The 22,852-nt window shown below is 39.4% G+C and overlaps 1 protein-coding gene across 12 annotated transcripts in view; it reads left to right on the top strand.

Moving 5' to 3' along the window:
* Positions 1–22,852, top strand: part of PTPRM (protein tyrosine phosphatase receptor type M) — a 608,093-nt gene that overhangs the window by 217,864 nt on the left and 367,377 nt on the right. For all 12 annotated transcript variants that reach the window (XM_045574745.1, XM_036417770.2, XM_036417769.2 and 9 more), the window contains exon 3: positions 13,242–13,513. In XM_045574745.1, the coding sequence (XP_045430701.1) occupies positions 13,242–13,513 (272 nt within the window). The remainder of the gene's footprint in view (positions 1–13,241; positions 13,514–22,852) is intronic.

Here is a 22,852-nt window from a genome sequence, read left to right as displayed (position 1 = left end):
CTATAACATTCTGTATAGTGTAAAGATGTTCTCTGCATTTGTCAACAAAATATTAACATTTTATATGTTAGTAGTTAGCAGATTACCCCAGAACCTACCTGCTTCAAAAGAAATAAGGTCTTTCAACAAAACCTTTCCACTTGAAGGTTATGAAGGAAGAAGCAAATGGTATTTCTTGACATTTTTTTATAATAGAAGTTATATGTGTCCTAAATCCAGTTTAAGATTGGACTATGACTTTATCTTCTTAAAGGATAAAGTAGTCACCCTGTCTGGCATTCTTTAATTTGAAGGTGGGAATTACATTGCTTTGTATAAAGACTTTTTACTCTGTGCCTAGGACTCCCTTTTGAGTGCCAGATTTTAACAACATCTAGCCTTTTGGTATCAGTAATGGAGCTTTTATCAGTACCTCTTGGGACCATATGACTTACAGCAATCTAAAAGTGACAATATCCTTTTATTTTGAATCTTTTGTCCAGAGCCATCCAAAGCATAAGGGAACTAGTTAGTACTCCACATTCTATTCAGGGAAATTAATTTTCAGTAGAAAACTCTCTAGAAACCTTTGTGAGGTTGTTTGCTTGGATAAGACCAAGAATTGGAATGACTCATGAGCAGCTGGAGGACTTATGAGGACATGAAAGTCAGCTCATCTGGTGTCTGACTATGTGTGGCTGTTCTATAAGCTTCTCACTAGAATTAGCATCAGGAATAGTCTAAAAGCAAAGCATCCAGTGTCTTCCCAAAGACTAGAGATTGAGCCATGCGAAAGTTCATCTTTGCCATGTCATCATGAAAGTGAATATTTTGAAATTAAAAGTGAAACTGAAGTTCAAATTACAACACAGTATGGGTGTCCTTAGTATGTAGTTGTCTGGAGAGCTGAATGTTTAAGGTGGCTGGCATTGGACCTCCTTTAGTAGCAGGAATTACCTAATCTCTTTTAGATGATACTCGTTTTGAACTCTATCAGGTACCCCTCTGCTTTGCTGAGCATACTCTGCCCTGCTGGCAGTAAATGAAAGTCATCATGAAGACTATAACGCCCCTGATTGCCTCCCCAAATTGGGGGAGGGGCCAGATGGGCCCCCATCAGGGTGGGCCTGCTGCCCTCACCCATGCACCAATTCATGCACTGGCCCTCTAGTATACTTACAACTTCATATTCTAAGTCTTTGATTATATGGTGCCTTCCCTGTTAGACTTGAAGTGCCATGGGCTTGTCTTCCTCATGCTCAGTATTAGTGTCTTTTACTTACATGGAGCCTCATAAATACTTGCTGGATGAGTAAATGCTGAACCACTAATCCATTTCCTCCCACTGCTAGCCTGGCTAACTGCTCATTCTGAGAGACTCAGCTTAGAGATCACTTCCTCTAAAGAGCCATCACTAACACCCACCTTCCCAAACTAGCTTTAGTGCTCCTTTCTCCATGCCCTAAATGACTGTTGGAATAGCTTTATCGCTGCTTATACCATTCCATTATAACTATTGGCCTCCCCCTCTAGAATTAAGAATGGGGATTGAGTCTTACTCAGCTTTGAATTAGTGGTGCCTAAAGCAGTCCCTGGCACACAGTAGTTACTCCATACATGTTTATAGATTTAAAGAGTAAAAGAAGATAGGATTAAAATTTGGAATGCAGCTGAAACCGGTTTGGCTCAGTGGATAGGGTGTTGGTCTGCTGACTGAAGGGTCCCAGGTTCGATTCCGGTCAAGGGCATATACTTTGGTTGTGGGCACATCCCTGATGGGCGGTGTGCAGGAGGCAGCTGGTCGATGTTTCTCTCTCATCGACGTTTCTAGCTCTCTATTCCTCTCCCTTCCTCTCTGTTGAAAATCAATAAAATATATTTTTAAAAAACATTGGAATGCATTATGGAGATACTTGCAAAATACAGAGTTTGCTCTTTTTTTCCTAGGGTTTTATTATCTATAATAATAAAAATGTAATATGCAAATTGACCTAAAGGCGGAACTGAATGACTTCATGGATAACCTTCCCAGACTACCTTCTGAATGAAGCCTGGGCTGTGAGGGCCCAGGCAGCTGGAGCTGCAAAGGCCTACTCTTGCATGAACTTTGTGCATTGGGCCTCTAGTGTAAATGATAAAGAGCAAAAATGAATGAAAAAATACCCCGACCAGTAAGATATATACAGTGATTTAAAAATATATACATTGCCATTTCTTGTTTGTAACACATTCAGGTAGTTCAGTCCACAACCTGCCATATGCCAAGTAACACACAAAGTTGGGAATTCAGGAGTACAAAATTTACTATTTTGCTTTTTTGTCAGGTAAAACTCAATTGTCAGAATAATATGAAATCACTGTTCTTCTGCTTCATGTGAGCTAAGAATCATATAGAACACCAGCCTGACAAAAATGTATTTGATTGTAACTTGAAGAGTCCCGTTTATCTTTCCTTGCTTCTTTAATATCACTGCTCTAGATTGCTCTACTGTTCCTAATATGTAAGAGTTAATATAAAAACTGTATGATTGTGCATTTATAATTTATGTTGCTTGGTAATCCTATTCAATGTGTTTTTATCTGTTTCTCTATGTGGATTAAGAGCAATGCCTTGAATAAATTAGTCACCTGACTATTGGTTAATTAAAGGGAAAGTAGTCTTGATTTAAAGAAAAATCTGTAATAATCAATATTTTTCTTTTCTACATTTCATCCCCTTTCACTACTAGCAGTCATGAATGTGTTAATTGTACAGTAATAAATGTTTGGAATGATTCTTGTGGTGACTCTTGACTAAACATGTGAATGGAGCACTCTTTTTTTTTTTTTTTTTTTTTTTTGAGGAAGAAAACGTAGTGTACTTAGCATCATTGACTACTTCTGTAATTCATCACAAATGTTTCTGACCCCCAGCTACATCAGTACTTATCAGATAATGTTTGTCTTCCCGAGGGTTGTGTAAGCCAAGGAAATAGGACATCTGTTTTGAATAATTTGACCTTAAATCACATTTTTTAAGAAAAGCCACATGAGTGTTTTTATGTCATCTTATTGCATTAGGAAACAACAGGAATAAACAGTATCCTCTGGGCTTCTGAAAGATCCAGAGGTTGATCTAATTGTTTATACGATATTAAATGGCTCATTTTAAATTCATCTTTCTCCGTGAACCTTGGTAGTTGTGAAAGAAATAGATGTATTCGTATCTCTTTATCTTGTACTTTGTCACTAACTATTTTGTTTACTAAAGAAATAAACAATAAAACTTCTTTCAGCTCCACACTGTGGCCTAAGCATGGTGGCTTTTCATTTTTACTTTTAAGTAAGAGAATGGCTCATGGGACTTGAGAATAATGTCATTTTTTAAGAGTTGTAATTCAAAGCTGAAGATGACCCTAACAGCTTCTAGTGCATTTTTTGTTCCTCTCTTTTAATTTGTTAGAGAGCATATGACACAAATATATGGTTACATGCCTTTGTGATATGCTATAAAATCCTGATTATGTGTTGGGTTAAAATATTAACCCTCAAATGAGACTGACTGGATTTAAATCTTAGTTTTCTATGTGACTTTGGGGAATATTTTTAACTCTTCTATGAAATGATGATAATACTTTCTCAGTGGGTTATTGAGGGGGTCAAATGAAAGACAAGATATGCAGTGTTTAATAGAAAGTGGTTCATAGCAAATCTACACTAATAAAAGAGAAAGATGCAAATTGACCATACCACCAGTCAATCAAGAGATTGTCTTTTTGTTTTGTTAATGGTTTTCTTTGTTATAAAAAATCTTTTTAGGTTGATGGAGTTCCATTTGTTTATCTTTTCTTTTTTTCCTTTGCCCAAGGACACATATCCAAAAAATATTGCTAAGCACCCATTCATGATAAGAACTCTCAGCAAAGTGAAATTAGAGGGAAGATACCTCAACATAATAAGCCTATGTACATCATACTCAATGGTAAAAAGCTAAACATGTTTTCATTAAGATCAGGAACAAGACAAGGGTATTCACTTTCACCATTTCTGTTCAACATAGAATTGGAAGTCCTAGCCACAACAGTCAGTAGGATACAAATTAATAATCAGATTAGTTGAGTTTTTATGTCATCTAGAGGCCTGTGCACAAACTTTGTGCAAGGGCTTGGCCTCCTCCTCTGTGGCAGCTTCCTCTGCCTCTGCTCCTGCCCGCCACTGCAGCCCCTGCTGCTGGGCTTGGTCAGGAAGGTTGTCTGGTCTAATTCGCATATTATGCTTTTATTATTGTAGATAATTATTAAAAAGAGAAATTAAGAAAATAACCTTTTTAACTTTTGATAATTCAGTCTTTCTGCATTTTGACCCAGCAGTGCAATCTCTGTGTGGCTCTGGCCTCTGACCCCAGCCAGGCTGATGAAACATCTTAAGCAAGATTTTTGGTTTCCTCTTCAAGAAGATGGGGAGCTCAAACAGGGTTGTTAACAAACCCTTGGAGTTTTCTGGAGAACTATGTTTTTGTGTGTGACAAAGCACCACTATTATGCTTTTGCTAAGCTGAAAATGTAAATGATGCACTATTAAAATATTTGTTTGTTTTTTATTTATATAGAAACTAGTTGCTTCATTTTTTTTTTTCTTAAAGAAAGACATAGTGTAGCTGATGGACTATCACCTGTTATATATGTGAAAAAGAAATCATTTCTCAATTGACAATAATTTAGGGGAAGGGGGAGTAGAAACCTATATTGTGATGACTTGTGTCATTCTGATATTTGGAACAAAAACAAACTAGTTTCTAAAGATGTCAAGCAATAAAAAGCCTGACAGGGGAAATGAGTCAATATCTTAAGAACTTTCTAAACAGTCTACCTGTCACTTCTCCATGCTGGATATACTCATTAGTGTCATCAGATAGTTAAAAGGTTGTGTTTGCTCTTCTCTGTTTCTTTTTGTTTTTTTTTTGTTGTTGTTGTTGTTGTTGTTTGTTTTTTTAATGAAGAATCATAGAACGGACAGTATTTTCCAGCTAAGTCACTGAAGCAGTTTCTCTAGATGACACAATATAATATAGTCAGTTTTCATTAAAGCTTTACTTTTCTTATGAGAAGAGAACACATTACTTTTCTCAATGGAGAAAACCCCCTGGGGGTTTCTTCCATTTTCAATGAGCCTTTTCATCCCATCTTTGTCTCATATAATACCTGTGTCAGGAAACTCTTTTTTCTTTTTTTTTTTCTTTTTTAAGAGTTGTTAGTTGATAGTTCTAAATTCACAAAATTGGCAGGGACTCCAGCTTGTAGTTATATATATATATATATATATATATATATATATATATATACGTTACTAAATTTAATGGGTCTGATTTGCTAATTTGAGATTGTTCTTTTTTCTAACTATTCTGAATACAGAATAATGTATGATATACATCTAATCTGTGAGGTTCTTGCTGGAGGAATTGATCCAAGTTTTACAGTTTGTGGTTCTCAAAATACCCAGCACATATGGGCACTCAGATGAGCCCTGTCATGGCTAAACATGACTACTTAAGATGAATGAATCTGTTGGTTCAGCTCAGTATTTATGAATAATTAACAATACCCATTCAGTTATGTGAATCACTAAATTGACAATGGCTATTTAATATGAATGTCTTAATGCGAGTGTTTTATGAACATTTAGGCATATGAATTATGTCTATTATTACTTGTATAGCACTTAGATGGATGTGGAATGCCCTCAGGGGGAACAGAGCGCGCGCGTACCAACTAGTATGACTTGTAAGAAGTCCTCATCTGATGAGCCCATCAGTGCTCTCCCAGTGAGAGCACCAACTGGACTCTAAGAGGGAAGAGGCCGTGCAGTTGCATAGAGAGTCTCACTTGGGCTTCCTGGTGATGTGGTGTTAATTCTTTGCTCTCCTCCTGTAGTTCCATGAGGATATTAGGAACATGGCAAAAATTGGTGCAAAAAACAAATGGTCTTGCCCAGGAATTGTTGAGAAAGGACAAAAAAGGCAAGAAGATGGAGGGTAAAATAAAAAGGGAGGATAGGACATTTGGGTGAAGGGAATTTTTTTTTATTAGAGTTTTCTTCTCTAGTAGTTGCAAAGTACGTATCTGTACGAGGGTGAAATCTTTGAAAGGGCATAGGAGAGGCAGTAGCTTCAGAAGATTGCGTGACATCTGGTCTACAGAACATAGTGTGGCTGCGGGGACAGTCTCTCCTCAGGCTGCAGTGGGTGCTAATAAGTATTTTTAAAGTGATAGTGGCTGCTCCCTGCAGAGGCTTTGTTCCCTTTGAGCTTTGCTCCCAGAGTTCATTTATTTCTCCACAGGTTTCATCTTCCCTGTTTCACATCAGAAAATACATATTTTTTAGGACCATTGTTAGTACTGGCTGAGGGAGCAGGAGGAGGGATGTCACATGACATCTTGATAGCTGAAGGATGAGATCAATTTGAAATTGCAAATTAAAAATGAAAAGCCTTCTTACTAAGGAGGCAGAGCCCACTTTAGATGTTGTTGGTTTTGGTTGCTGGGGAGGAGTTGCAGCCTGGCCTTAAAGCACTCCTGGGCTGTGAAATCAATTGTGGGTTGCACCCAGCATTTATTTACTTATTTATGTTGCAAAATGAAATATAGTAGAATAGGAGATGTGAATATAATACTCAGGCACATGGTAAGAAACATAGTGACACATTTTTTAAAATATATTTTATTTTTTTTTACAGAGAGGAAGGAAGAGGGATAGAGAGCTAGAAACATTGATGAGAGAGAAACATCAATCAGCTGCCTCTTGCACGCCTCCTATTGGGGATGTGCCTGCAACCAAGGTATATGTCCTTGACCTGAATCTAACCTGGGACCTTTCAGTCTGCAGGCCTACACTCTATCCACTGAGCCAAACCAGTTAGGGCATGACACATTTTTTTTCATAAAAATTTTTGTCTGAATATGTATCTATGTGTATAAGTGTTATGTATGCACACGTAGCATCACACATGTATATTGGGTTGCAATATGCAATATATTTTGTATTATGAGTAATAGAATGTTTGAAATATAATTGGTTGTAGAGCATTGCCTTTGGAGTTAAATGTAAAAAAATTAAATTCCCATTTCCCTATCAGACATGGGGACCCTTTGGTGAGGTAATTATTCTCTGTGCTTCCTCACGTCATTCTTGTTGGGGAGAATTAACGAGATGGAGCTTATGGAGCACCTCGCCTAGGCACTGGGTGGCATACTTTACTTTGTTGCATTTTCCCCTTTTCCTTAAGACCAGCCACTAATGCTGTGATCCCGGTGCCCTGGCCCACTGAGCTCTCTTCCTTTGCTCCTTGCCTAGAAGCCAGTTCTTTCCTGAATCGAGTCTCAGTGCAGTCTTTACACTTACCAAGACTGTGATTGCCTCTTCCCTGTGTGTCTACCTGCTTTGCTTCCGACACTTCATCTCCACCACTTCTCATCATAGGCAAGGAGCTTGCTTGACTTTATAACCATTATCACTGGGTTAATAAACTAGAGAAAAATTTTTTCATTCATTTTTTTTTCAATTAGCATATATCAGTGTTCTTCTTCCACTGTTGAGAAAAATACATAGATTGGGTACCAAGAGTGCCATACCCCTATAACTTCAAGGCTGTGCCCCTGAGCGTGCTCTTGAGATGAGAGCTGGACCGCACATTGTTCCTGGTCCATGGGCAGTACAGAAATTGAGAGAAAGTCTTTAGAAATTTTTAGAGGAATTTAGCAGATTAATCTTATGCTTATTTAATAACAAACTTGTGCTTGCATGTTGCATGTCTTTTTATTTTATTTTTCTAAAAAAATCCATATTTATTATGCTTTACATAAACTTGGTCTGAAATGCATTATTAATTTTAAAACTGCTCCTTTATCATAGATTGTTTGAGCAGCACTGCTCTAGATACCGTCATTGTTATAAGCGGAGTATCTAAGTAGGTGCGAGGAAGCCCACAAGCCATGTATAAACTAGAGTCAGGATATGTGCTAACACAAATGGGACTTGTAAACTTTTTATGGCTTTTGGACCTTAAGTTCATAAATGTGAAGCCATGGTCATTGAGGGGAAAAAATGAAGATGAAACAGCCAAAGGGAATGAAAGACTAAGGATCTGTGCACTTTTATTAAAACTAAGAGGCTTAAAAAGTGAATTTTATAATGGCTTTCAAGTTTATAAATGCTTCTTCTCTGTCAGCCAAAGTATTTGATAACACCTATCACCTTCCTAATGGATGACTGAAAATGCTCCCTTTTTTGTTGTGTGCACAAAGTTTCTCAAATATAGCAAGATGATTCAGCCAGTTTTCCTCAGCCTTTAAAAATCTAGAGCCTCTACCATACCAATGCAAATTTTAATGATGGTGTAGAAGGGAATAGCTAATTATACGTAGTTATTGCTGCTGTAGTAAACAATGATGGAAGATAGCCTTATCAAAAGCATTTGCCAGTGGATATGATTAAGCTAAATTTAATTTACCCAAAGACTCAAGAATGCAAACACTGCATGTTCTCATAACAGTGTTTTCTTTTCAAAAACATGAAAATAATTATTCTTAACGGACCTTCAAAGTCTGCATGGAAAGACTGTTCCTTTTGAAGCCCACTCCATTATGTGGAGCTTTTTTTATTTGCCTGCAGTGTTAAATTCTCTACTTCCAAACTAGGATTTAAGAGTGTTTTGTTATCTAAACACAAACAGAACTTCTGTGCTAATTTGAATTCTGATTTCTTTCATTTGCCCAGTTGGAGTGTTTTTTTGTAGGGGAAAAAAGTTGAGGTAAGGAAATGCTTACCAAGGGAGACCCAATTACTCCTTAAGAATTCATTTCCTCAAGTCAAAACACTGAAGTAGAAGGTGAAAATTAAACATTCAGCCATATAGGGATATTTAAGAAAAATCACCCTCTTAGTCTACAATTGAATATAAATGTTTTGAATTTTTTAAACATCTGGTTGGTGAGTTGACTTTTCTTTAATATCATATAAGTGACACATTCAAACAATGAAAAGGCATCTCGTTCTTCCCACTTCCCATTCTCTATGCACAATTGTGAACTTCCCCAAGGATTCTGGGTTGCTAGACTCTGCTAAACAGAAATGTTCACATTTTCTTCTCTAAACTCACCATAAGACAGTAGTACAGCACTGGCAGAAACACAGTATTGGCTGAAATGTCACCTTTTATACTTTGAAACCATGAAGTAAATTCTCATGGTCACACAGAAATAAAGCTTCCCCTTCCCAAAGCTTAAATGTAGGGGCAAGACTGAGTTCAATATTCAATTTCATTGAGTTTTGTAATGCCATTTGTAATACTAATGGTCCTCTCTCATAAAGAAAGGAAATTTAAAAATTATCATTGACCTGAAATAGGATAGGATCAGGAAGATTTTGATGTGGACAGGTAGAAATCTATAGAGCTAAATACTAAAGAATTGCAGAAAATTCAGAGAAGTCATGCTTTCAGCGGAACTATAAGGAAACAAAATAATCATAGTGCTAATCACAAACATATTTTGAGCTTATGCTAGATGGCAAGCATTGTCCTAGGTGCCTTTATATGCATTAATCATTAATTATCTGGGCTGCATAGAAACACCACTTGAGAGACTCCAGAGGAAGAAAAAGGAGGCCTCTCAGGGGAATGTCCCAGGGGGTAAGTTCTCAGTAAAGAGAGACTCCTCCTCTAAAAGGCTGTGTGTGTGACATCAGAGTGATGCTCACCTGGTTTCTGGACCATGGGAGGAGAGGTCTCTTGCCTGTGACTATGGAGATAGCCCAGACAGAATTGCTTTCTGTGGATGAGAACAAGTGAAAGAAAAAGACGGTGTGGACCATTTCTATACATGTGTGCTTATAAAATCACACGTAGTAGTGATAGGTCCAGTGAGGAAAATGGGGTTGAGACAGATCACTCACAGTCTATGCAGTTTTGTATCCAGAGAACCAATAAAAATAGTAACAACCCTAATCAAAACACTGGCCCATTGACTCCCATTCACTCTGGCAGTCAGAATCCCTTTGAATCCATCCTTAGCCCTGTATCCGAGGGCTCCTTCTCACTAACCAGTCTTGGAAATCATTCCCTTCTAATAGAGACCCTTGTATGCCAACTTAAAAATCGGATCCAGGGTTTTTCCTCTTCATCAGCCCATGTTCTTTCCTTTTTACACTCAGGAGGGAGTAGAGTTTCTTCATCCGTTCTCATGGTTTCCCAGACAACTTAGCAGAGGAGATAGAGGAATGGCTCTGGAAACCACTAGTCTTCTTCTTGCCACTTCTTAGACTATGCAAAGGCACTGCTCAGGACTTTTTTTGTTCCTCAAAAGCAACCACATAGCCTTCTACTTAAGAGAAAAGCTGCCCCTGATGTCTCTAAAACTATAATATCCTACAAAAAGTTCACACATGAACCAAACATACTTTGGTCTTACATGGATGTCACTCCCCTATTTGCTAATCCTATGTCATCTGTAATACAGAAGATGCCTATGACAAACAGACTGGATTCTGGCTCAAAAAAAGGGGGCGTGGAGAGGAGTATGAAAATTAGAATCACTTGAGTATGTAACATAGACTGTCACCCTGGCATCAACATGAACATTTCTGTATGCTTTCAACAGCTCAGAAAGCTGACAAAGCACTTTGTGCTGGGATGGAGTATATTCAAGTCTTGGAGGAAAGGCTGTGTAGCTTAAAAAAAAAACCACAGCAATTTAGAGAGCCCTGGTCACTTACTGAACAGAATGTTAGGAAGTTACCAAGTTTATGCCAAGCTGTGAAACGAAATTTGTATGGTTCAGCTTCACCCAAGCCATCTAAAGGAGACTTCACGGCATTTGGGAAATGTGGAAGTTTGCCATCCTTTGCATGTTGTCATGTTTGCCGCCCATGGCTGCCCAAGTTTAAATGACGGAAACATTCCAGAAAATGATGTTGGTAGTGTGGAACACTAAAGGTTTTGGTGATTTGATGATGGTCTCAAGGCCATGTCATGCCTCAGTACACATTGTAGCTACGTTGCAGGTAACAGAGCCCCAGATGATCGAATATGAAATAAAATTTCTTATATTTTGCTAAGGGCAGAAAAGTATAGTTTTATCAAGAGCAGAAACGTACAAGAGCCTGCTTTAGATTTCTTACTGGGTTGGTCAAACCTTTGTATGTTGACGATATTTCTACCTTCTGTAGTATATAGCTAGCCCAAATCATTTCAATGGCATTTTTTTGCCACTTGTTCCCTTTCTCTGTCCCCAACTCTTTCTTAAATCACATTTCAGTTTTTCCTTATTACTGGAATATATGTTCCATAGATAACCCTTCCCTTGTGGCTTAGCTTTCACATTTACAGGTACATAACATTCATCTCTTGAAAAACTGCTCCATTTTCAAATAGCGTCTGTAATTTTCCTTCACTGTTATGAAGGGGTTTGTTTGCCTCATATATGCTCAAGCAGCACACAGAGAAATACAGGGTTATTGGAGTGTGGCAGGATGAGTAATGGGCTGGAAACTCAGAGGCTCAAAGTTCTGGTTTTGCCACTAACTCATCCTAAAGTCTGGGTAAGGTGCTTTTTAATTTCTCTATGAGATAATTCCTATCTATCTTAAATGGCATTACCACTAGTTCACCTCCTCTAGGGATACTGGGAGGGTAACAGCCATAAGCAAACATTTTCTAATACTGATCCTTTAATTTGTAAAGGATTAATCTACATTTGTTTTCTTATTTAGTCCTCATAATTCTCTGGGAAAGGTAGTCTTCTCATTTTTCTGTTTAGGAAGTCACAGCTCATAGACAATATAGAAATCCCACACTTTTTCTAGTATTGTGCGTGTATATATGTGTGGTATGTAGTAAAACATATATTATGTACACAAAAATGTACATATACATAGCTCCTTGAAAATTGTGCATCACAAGAGGAGCATTTAAAAGGGAATACACCTTTGGCTGGTGTTGCTCAGTGGTTGAGCATGACCTATGAACCGGGGGTTGCAGTCCAGTTCCAGGTTGGGGCATGTGCCCAAATTGCAGGCTGTCTCCATTGGGGGCATGCAGGAAGCAGCCAAATGATAATTCTCTCTCATCATTGGTATTTCTGTCTCTTTCTTCTTCTCTCTTCCTCTCTGAAATCAATAAAAATATGTTTTACAAAATTAAAAAGGAATACACAAGGGCAATAGTCTCTTCACCCAGTAGAAATCATGAGTTCAAGCTCTTCATCTTTATACTCCCAAGTTTAGGTGTTTCTCTTCAGAGTTTCCGTATATTTTTCTCTCTGCTAAAGAAGACTTAGAATGACCTATATTCCCTTTCATTTTAGAACATTTTGCTTTTACCTGTCTTTATGTGATATATAAAATTCCTGTAATTAGTTGATTGTTTTTCTGTTGATCTTTAACCTGGGGAAGGCCCAGATGGCACAGTTGATGCCAGGGTATCTGGCAAGCTTGACTCCATGTGGAAACATTTTCATGGGTGCTTTAGTGCCATGGATGCAAAGATAGAAAAAAGCTCATGAAGACTTCTGAAAACAACCATCTTCAAGATGGCCTTAGTATGCACAGTCATGAAAACACCCACTATCAGGAAGTCCATTGTTATAGCAATTGGAGAGAGGTGGTGGGACTGAACTGCATGAATTTTATTACATTGATTACAAGGATCATTATAAAAGCCAGTCAGGTTCTCTAAGATTCCACACATCAGACCCATCTGTTCTCTTTCTCTAGAGTCTAGGTTATGTGAGAATCTTAAAGTGCATGTGATTCCCAAGTGGTGGTACCATTATATAATGTATTGTTCAATAGAGCTTTCTGAGATTATGGAAAAGTTCAATATTTCTGCTGCCCAATATGGAAGCAACTAGCCACATGTGGCTATTGAGTTCTTAAAGTGTGTGTGGTGAGGGTGACTCAGGAACTAAACTTTGAATGTTATGGAATTTTAATTAATTTTAATGTAAATAACTACGTGTGGCTTAGTGGTTACCAGATTGACCAGAACATGTCTGCAAATGATGCACATTTCTGTTACTTAGGAGACTAATTTCAGTGACATCAAAGGAATTTTCCATTCATTGATCTTGAGAATACTTTGGGGGTGAAAAGGTATGAGAGAGATGGGATCTTCAAAGCCTAGGTAGGTACGGAATTTCAGGGTCAAGCCATGTCAATGATGGTGGCTTTTCAGAAGTGACCAGAAAGCTGTGTTTCAGATTGTGACTCTCCTTTGATTTTTCTTTTCTCAGGTTCTTTCATGTTGGTGAACACATCTGGCAGACCCGAGGGGCAGAGAGCCCACCTCCTTTTACCGCAGCTCAAAGAAAACGATACCCACTGCATTGATTTTCACTATTTCGTGTCCAGCAAGAGTAACTCTGCTCCCGGGTTACTCAATGTCTACGTGAAGGTCAACAATGGGCCTTTGGGGAACCCGATCTGGAATATATCCGGAGAGCCGACACGCACATGGAACAGGGCAGAACTGGCCATTAGTACTTTTTGGCCTAACTTTTATCAGGTATGCTCTTAGTTTTCATTTCATGTTTTTGATGTATCCTCTAACTTCTAAAAATCGACTTTAAATTGTATCATCTGAGAATGTATAAGAAGTGATGTGATTGTTATACCAACGTAAGGAAAGCTTATGCTATTTGATAGGAAATGTATTAAAACTTTGTAATATTATCTTGAGAAAGGAGTAAAGGAAACAACTCAAACTTGCTTATACATATATTAGCAGTCACCTGCAGCAGGGCAGGAAGTGCTCTCTGCAAGGATAGTGCACTTTCTATATTAAGTAAGCCTTATCTGACTCAGGGAGACAGAGCACTAGATTCTAAAAGAAGCAGCCCTTCTTGCATAAGTGGCTCTCAGGGGTAAATGAGTCATTAAGAAGTGAGCCCCATGGAGAAGAGCTGGTGAGATGCAGGTCCCTGCTCCAACCTCATAAGCAATGGGAAGAAAATGCCATATGTAGGCGGAGTCTTCATCTGGCCTGGAACCGCTGTCCTTGCTGCTGTCATTTGGGATGTTCTCCTGAGGCCACTCTGAGTTCTCATTTAATGTAACGAGGGTGGAGATCTAGGAGAAGTTAAGAAATGGCACAAAAGCAATCTTGATGTCACATCCTGACTGTGGGAGAGTTCCTGTAACCCAAGCGCATCCCGACATTGTCAAGAGCGGGAAATTAATAACATGTCATTGAGTGCTCTCTCTCCTTTGGTCCACAGCGCCTTTCCAAACAACCTGATATTTAAAAATAACTCCATTTCAAGCTACGAGGATGCATTAAGAGGATTGTGATATTTTGCTTTTCTCTTAATTCCTTTGGCTCACTGAGGAGCCAAATGCATCATGGATCCAAGATCATCTCTCATGTTTGCTCAGATAGACTCAGGGAGGGAAAAGTGGGTCATCTCCTGCCTGCTTTTCACCTGATGGCATGAATTCATTCCACAGGTTTGGTTTTTAATCGAGAAGATGCATCCATTCCTCTATCTTTGGATTTGATCATGGGAGTAAATGGGCTATAAATGTATTACTTTATTTATTTTTGTACCCTATACTTGTAACAATTTCTGGCATTTAATGAGTGATAAATGTTTCTTAAATGGAAATGAAGGGCTAGTGAAAGCTGTTAGTTCACATATAAATTGTTAAAATTTTTATTTGGAGTACACTTTGGTAATATATTTTAAAGGTGTTAAAAATTTAGATTTAGCAATCTAGTGTTACGAATTCATTTTAAGGAAATAATGAAGAGTGGTTGCAAATAATTAACTATAAGGATATTCAGAGCTGTTTATTTGTAATAATGAAAATTCATAAATAGTATTATTTATAATAGAGATTAATTTGTTCTAGTTCAACTCAAAAATTTATTTTGCAACCATTAAGAATAATATTGTAGCGAACCATTTCATGATGAATTTGAGCTTATGTTTTTAAATGGAAAAACCCTATGTAAATCAGTACATTAAATCCAGTTGTTTAAATTAGGGTTAAGGTTAGGGTCACACACACACACACACACACACACACACACACACACACACATCTTTATATATAAGCAGATAATATGCAAATTAGCCGGGACACCAGAAGAGGCTGCGCAAGCAGGTGGGCAGGAGAGGACTGTGTGTGGTGAGGTAAGCCACGGATGGCGCAGGCCTGAAGAGAACAGGGCCTGCTAGCAGTGTGCGCTGGCAGACCCGCCTCTGCACCTTTTCTGACCGCTCATTGGCTAGGCTTCCCATATGCCACTCTCGGTGTTCTTGGTAACTTGGGTATAAGAATCCAAAAAGGTGATCTAGAGCCAAAACCGGTTTGGATCAGTGGATAGAGCATCAGCCTGCGGACTGAAGGGTCCCGGGTTGGATTCCGGTCAAGGGCATGTACCTTGATTTCAGGCACATCCCCAGTAGGGGGCGTGCAAGAGGCAGCTGATTGATGACTCGCATCCATGTTTCTAACTCTGTTTCTTTCTCCCTTCCTCTCTGTAAAAAAATCAATAATATATATATTTTTTTAAATGATCTAGGTTTTTTTCCACCTCAATCCTAGAGGAAAAAAACAAAGGTCTACTGCTGGAGGGACTAAGAAATGTCATATCCTGTCCTAGCCGGTTTGGCTCAGTGGATAGAACCTTGGCCTGCCAATTGCAGAGTCTGGGTTTGATTCTGGTCAAGGGCATGTACCTAGGTTGCAGGCTCCTCCCTGGACGGGGCCCAGGTCAGGGCTCATGCAGGAGGAAACCATTCAAAGTGTCCCTCTCACATTGATGTTTCTCTCTGTCTCTCCTTCTCTCTTCCATGCTCTCTGAAAATCAATGGGAAAATATCCTCAGGTGCAGGAAAAGAAAGAAAGAAAGAAAGAAAGAAAGAAAGAAAGAAAGAAAGAAAGAAAGAAAGAAAGAAAGAAAGAAAGAAAGAAAGAAAGAAAGAAAGAAAGGAAGGAAGGAAGGAAGGAAGGAAGGAAGGAAGGAAGGAAGGAAGGAAGGAAGGAAGGAAGAGGGAGGGAGGGAGGGAGGGAGGGAGGGAGGGAGGGAGGGAGGGAGGAAGGGCATATCCTATGAAAGAGACATCTTGAAAATGGCTAAAGAAAGTTGTCATTTTTTTGTAGTGAAGGGACTGGAATCCATATTGATGAAAACACCTTGGCAGCTGCCACTGGGGTGATGGGGTGGTGGCCTCCCCTGATTAGTCCAGTAGCCTCCTGCAGAGGAATGCCAGACTGTGGCTTAGGCCCGCTCCCATGGAACATCCCCTGGGGGCTCCTGGATTGGAGAGGGTGCAGGTCAGGCTGAAGGATGCCCGTCCAGTGCACAAATTTCTTGCACCAGCCTTTAGTATATATACTAGATGTGTGGTAAGGAGTGAGGGGTCCCGGACTGCTAGAGCACCGGACTGCAAGAGGGATGTCTGGCTGCTGGCTTTGGAGTGGGGAAGTACAGCATTCAGTTCATAACAGCCTTTAACACACTAAGTTTAGACCATCAAAATTCAAGACTTTAATTTATAAAGTCTTAGGAGTTTAGTCTTTTAAAAGGAATTATCAGCTACACTGAAAGAAAGGTAGTACTATAAATCAAACTATTATTAATTTCAATGAATTCTTCTTTTTTACTGATTTCTTTGGAATAAAATATTCTGCCTTCTAATTGTAAACCTCAGACACTCACACACACACACACACACACACACACACACCCCCATCTACTTCCCCTCCTTTCCCTCTGACTTGTCTCACTTTACTGAACTGTATGTGATATTTCATCATAAATTGGGACTGAATTCTCAGTCTAGCTTTTTGATTCACTGGAAAATTCATTAGGAATAGCTTCATACTTTGAATTTAATGGTGGATTTGTAGAGACTCTTTAATATAGTGTTGCTCAGTGTTGATGAACCTGGTAATCAACATCGCTAAAGGCCTTGGATCCACTAAAAAATACATTTGCTCATTTAATTCCTGAGGTCTCCAACTGAGCATCAGCCTTTAAAGTTTCAAAGGCATAGTTAAGGTAGTACTTCCCTTGTATTTTTGCTTTATCTGCTGGCTGGTAAACATACTGAAGTCATTAACCTAATGGTAACATAAGCTATAAGGTAAATGGTACTCTGTAGATGATACAAGAGGAATGTCAGCAGGAAACTTACAAACTCTCAGCAATATTTCCCGATTGGGATGAGGAAGACAAGCTATATTAACAGAGGTGAAGAAGGAAAATATCTACCAAACCCTATTTCCACCCTGGCCTACTTATCCTAATAGGAAATGATCAGGATAAAGGCAGAAACTTAAGTTGTCTGTGTTCAGGCAGCAGTGCCCTAGGATGGGGCTTCCCTGCTACACACCCTGCAGTCCCTAGCCTGTGCCCTGGTGCCCTTACTGAGGAGACAGGCTGTCATATCCTAATGCTCTTAGAAACATGAAACTTGCATGAGCCTGTCTGCCTTTGAATTAATTTCCTATATAGAGTTTTCTAGATGAAGTTCTGCACTAGCCTGAGGAAGTGAGTCTATTTTATGTAGCTATTATATTCCTACTAGAGACCTGGTGCATGAAAATTCATTCACTGGAGCAGGGGTCCCTCAGCCTGGCCTGCCCCCTCTCACAGTCCAGGAGCCCTCAGATGCGGGAGGTGACCCGGTGATCAGGGGAAGGTGATGCCCCCATCACACCTTTGCTGCTGCCACTGCCTGCAGAGCGAGCCTCCGCTGGCCCTGGTTACCTGAGCCTTGGGCCAGCCCTGGGCTGCTGGACAGTCACCATTCAAGATTTGCCTGCACCTCGGGCCAGCCCTGGGCAGTGGCTACTGCCAAGTGCTACTTGCCTGAGTCTCAATCAGTGGGGAGTGCAGGAGGACCCCTGGCGGGGCTGGGGGGACTCTGGCAGCAGGCATGTGGAGGAGCCAGCCCTGGCTGAGCAATGGAGGATACTCTCAAAGACATGAGTTATAACTTTCAATTTGTAGGACACCAAAGTCAGATTTCAGCTTTAGGAGAGGGAGGAAGAGAGAGATAAGCAGCTTGTTGGAGGAGCATGGGAGAGCTGTCAGCTAGTGGGGGGTACAGGAGGACCTGAGCCCCAGGGGGGCTTCGGGGACTCTAGTGGCAGGCACACAGAGCCTCTAGCCCTGGCCCTGCTCCCCACTGTGGGTGCCTCCATCTTGTGATGGCATGATGCTCAATTTGCATATTACCTCTTTATTATATAGGGTGCACAGTGACTCAGCTCCCCTCCCAGACATCACCTCTGCACTAGTAGTTAGGCTATTACAGTTAGCCAAGACACACTATTGAGATCTAAACAAATTAATGTAAAGTGAATAAATAATTATTCATTTTATTCAGATAGTACTTTGCTTCCAAAACATGCATTTTACACTTTTAAAAGTAGTTTTGTTAAAATGAGTTAATATTGATAAACTAACTCTTTTTAAAAATATATACCTTTGTAGATTTTTAGAGAGAATGGGAGAGAGATATAGAAACACTGATGAGAGAGAAACATCAATAGGCTGCCACTTGCACGCCTCCTACTGGGGATTGAGCCAGTACCTGGGCATGTGCCCTATCCAGAAACCAAACCATTTACCACTTGGTGCATGAGTTGACACTCAACCACTGAGCTATACTCTCTAGGCTGAATTAACTCTTTTAGAGTAATTTCATATTGCTTGAAATTGGGCACCATCAGAGTGTACTAAAAGAACATATGTTTTGGGTCAGATAGAACTAGATTTGAATATCAGCCCTGTTTACCTCTAAACTCAGGCAACTGATATAAACTTATTTCCCTAATTATGGGACTAAATATAAAGGCTGTGCAGGGCATAAAGAGGAAAGAAAAAGCACATGTGGGACATGCTAACCTCTCAATAAATGATGGTAGTTTATTGAGATTAAGATTTGTGGAAGACAATAAAAAGGGAATCAGCTAATAGTGGAGCACTTTAGTTCCTACTATATCACTCCTTACAGAAGACTTAGTTGTTTTTTATCTTAAACAAATCTGAGTTTTGCAGTTACTCGATTGGGGGATGTTTCCAATAAAAGGAGACACAGCCACCCTATATACTTTTGATAATCATAGTAGGATGTTTTGGGCATCTTTTGTCTTTATAGTTTCCTCCCCAATAATATCCTCATTATGCATTTATAGAGTTTCAAAAACATTTCTTAGCGGAGTAAAGTGTTCTTGCCACAGTAGTTATTTTATGTTGCTTTTCTTACTTAGAGGAGAGTAGTATTCTACAGGTACAAATCCCAATGATAACCTGCACAGATTACAGTTAATTTTGGCTTAATTACTATTCATTAAAACCTGAACTGTCAACTATTTGGTGATTAACACATATTTAATTCCTTAATTAATGTTTGTCTTGATTACTGCTACTTATAACCTGCCCCTCTGTTGGGTGGCAGCAGTGGGAAGGGAGAAGTACCTGCTACCTGTTTTCATCAGGGCACCTGGGCTACAGCACCTGCTTCCTTTGATTGAGGCATTGACTTCCTACCAGTTTGAAAATAGCGTTTTACTCTCATAAGCACCCTCTTGCTTTATTGTGCTTGTTTTAAAAAAAAACAAAACACACACACACACACACACACACACACACACACACATAAACACACAAAGATTCTGCTTTGATTCCATGTCTTCCCCTCTGCTTTTCTCTGGGCCCCACCCATATACTTCTGTGGATTCCTTACCCTGCATGCACCCAGAGAGGCTGCTGGAATCCCATACTCACTATTCTCACTATTTCTCCCTGCTTTGGAGTACAGTTTTTCTGAGTTTAGCCAGAGGCTAAATCATTAATGCAAATGATTACTCTCCAAATAGAAAAATGCTCAGGTGGCCTAGAAACCTCCTCTCCTGTGCCTCTTAATAAAGGAGCTGAGCTGGGGACAGTGGGCACCGGCAGGAGGGAATGTGAGGGTAAAGTCTTGGGAGGATGACAGTCTTTTTAACCTCCTATTAAAACAAATCCCTTAGGTACTAAGGTCCTGGGAGAAAATGAGGAGTGGATTCCAGCTGATGTCTGCTCAAAATTCTCTGTGCAGGGAGGATGGAAGGAGTTTGCCCTTTAGGGACGCTAAACCCAGATTTACCTTTATCATTCTGACATCTTCCCTGGTACAGGAGCAGCTGAGATAATAGGAACGACTTGATCTTACCCATCTCTTCACATTTAGCTCTAACTTTTACTCCCCACACAGCCACCTCCATTTCTTTGCTGTGTTTGCCTCCAGCTCACTTATTTCACCAGAACTTCATGTAAAGCCCACCCTGAAAGGGAGCAGTGCCTCACAAATGTGCTGCTCAGAGCCAGTGTTTTAGATCTGAATAGGAGTTTTCCAAATCGTGGTCCACAAATAGGAGGAACGTTGAAGCATATTAGTTGACAAAATGAGAAGAAGCACTGATTAAAACAAAGTTGAACACACTTGGTATTGCAAGTCATTTCGGAGTCTGGGTATGTTTCCAAATCTCCAGGAGGGACAAATGGCAGGTACAGGTGCCCAGCTGGAGTTTTGGGCATCAATTTAGGCTTTTGCAAAGCATCTCTTGAGTGTAGTGTTCCCTGGAGCACACTTGGGAAATACTGATATGTACTAATGGAAAAATAGAGCATTCCCTGACTCCATAAATTTCATGCCTTATGGCCCTTTATTCCAAGTGCAAGACAATTGAATTGCATCACTTCTTGAGGCTGACACGGGGAATTGGATGTGGCCATGAAATATAACTGGGTCTGGAGCAGGAAAGCAATTCTAAGCAGTTGCCCTGTCCTTTGCATTTTGTGCTTAAAAAAGATGAGCAGTCTGTTTTAAGAAATCAGTGGGAACAACAGGCTATCACTTTAGTATGGACCCAGAGCTGCATTTAGGAAGTACATGGATTCACATGATGGTTTTTCATCTTCAAAGGTAATATTTTTAAATGTATATATTTTAAATTTAACCTCATTAAGTTTTATTCTTAGCTTGTGCTTATTATTTGAAGATCAAGAAAAATTAGTTCTTCTGGGTTAACTTCCTTGTGGTTCTGTTATTTCTTGTGCTTTTCTTTTCTCCGCTCTGCCTTAATTTTATTCCATATTTCATTTTATACAATGCGTATTTGAGCTATGATTAGAAATGATTTGAAAAGAACATTAGGGTTTTTTTAAATTTTGAAGGAAAAAGAAAAAGAAAACTGAGGAAGTCATGTTTATTGGTTAAAAAAACAGATGAAGTCATTTAAGAACCACTTTAATGAACAGACATGAGAAAGCATTGGTAGTTCACTGCTCTGTGAATCTTCTCCTTTGAATGCCTATACCTTTGGGAAAGTAGTAGGTTTTTACTTTACTTTGATAACATGTCCATATAAACCAATGCTTTAATATTTTATTCCTGATTTTTTAAGATCACACAATTTGTGGTTTTGCTTTGACTCTTTATCATTATAGAAACACTTACTTTACCGTATATGTTTTTGGTGTTTATTTAACTCATTTGAAAAAGAAATGAGAGTAATGGTTTTGTAAATGGGTGTGATCCACCTTAGCTCTTTATTCAAATCAAAACCAGGAAGGATCTACTAGATTATGTATGGGCCACTTAATCTCCTTTGTTCTAAGGAACCAACAAAAGACTCCCACTAACATGCTTTTCATGGTGAGTATTTGAGTTGGTAAGCAAACTTCTTTGCTCACACATAGCAAAGGAAAGTAGCAGCATGGAAAGCTAATTTTGCTCTTCACTGAAGCAGGGAGGATCAGAGATGCTGCAGTGTTAGATTGCTTCCTGTCTCCTGTTTGGCAGGTCTCTGAAGGAGAGCCTGATGTCAAACCTCTCATAGGCCGACATCCAGGATGGCTTTTCCTGAGCAATGAGAGTCCATCCTTAACTGGTTATTTCTGTCGACGAACGAATGTACAAACCTATTGGAACATTTTATGAGAGTTTATTTGAGCCACATGTTTGAGGACATGCCTAGAAACAAGACCTCAGTGAATCGAGGAAATAGTGGAAAATTCTGTTGGTTTTTCCATTCCTTTTATATATATATTTTTTAGAATCAAAGGAGGAAATGTAAGGAAGTATATGAAATCTATTGGTGGTAGATTGAGGAGGTAGGAGAAAGCAGAGCCGAGAAATATTTAGGACTGAATAAAAAGCAAAATGGAGAAATGCATACTTCTTTTACATCGATGGGTTCAGGACAATTAATAATTAGCATGTACAGCACATGGAGGTGGTATTTTCCATGCAGGCAACAAGATAACTATGAGGGTTCTGTGGTCATGTGCTCCAGTGCCTGAAGTTGAGCCTTTAAGGGGTCTATAAAAGAGCATTATTCTAGCATTGCAAAGGTATGTTTTCTTAGATGTATAAGACGAGTGGACAGGGCTCATTTAAGGTAAAGGTTGACCTTTGCTAAGGAAGCTGTAGGCCTGGGATGTGACCACCTGCCATGGCCACCCCAGTTAGCAATTTATGATCAGACCATCCCGTGGGTATACTTTTGTTCACTGAGCTTGTCGGGCCTGTCTTGTGGCCCACTTGGGCTTGTTGTGTGTATTACATAGCCATGTTTTCATTCACGTTTCCTACCTGAGAGCAAATAGCTTTTCCCAAAGGCCATGGAGATACAGTATCTTATCTCCTAGGATGTTATTTGTTGACTAATAGAGTAAATGTTGGTCCTCTCAGTCTTGCATTTGTTTACATCCCATGGCTACAAATAATATCTTGGAACCATTAGCAAAAATGAATATTGAGGCCTTCTTACATCCAAGTACTTTGATAGAAACGGGAGCTCAGAATGAACCAACGCACTCTAATACCATCGATTGTCATTA

The sequence above is a fragment of the Pipistrellus kuhlii genome, unplaced genomic scaffold (genome assembly GCF_014108245.1).
Source record: "Pipistrellus kuhlii isolate mPipKuh1 unplaced genomic scaffold, mPipKuh1.p scaffold_m20_p_6, whole genome shotgun sequence".
In the NCBI taxonomy this organism is placed as follows: domain Eukaryota; kingdom Metazoa; phylum Chordata; class Mammalia; order Chiroptera; family Vespertilionidae; genus Pipistrellus; species Pipistrellus kuhlii.
The sequence above is the reverse complement of the archived record's forward strand: the minus strand, read 5'-3'. Positions and strand labels throughout refer to the sequence as shown.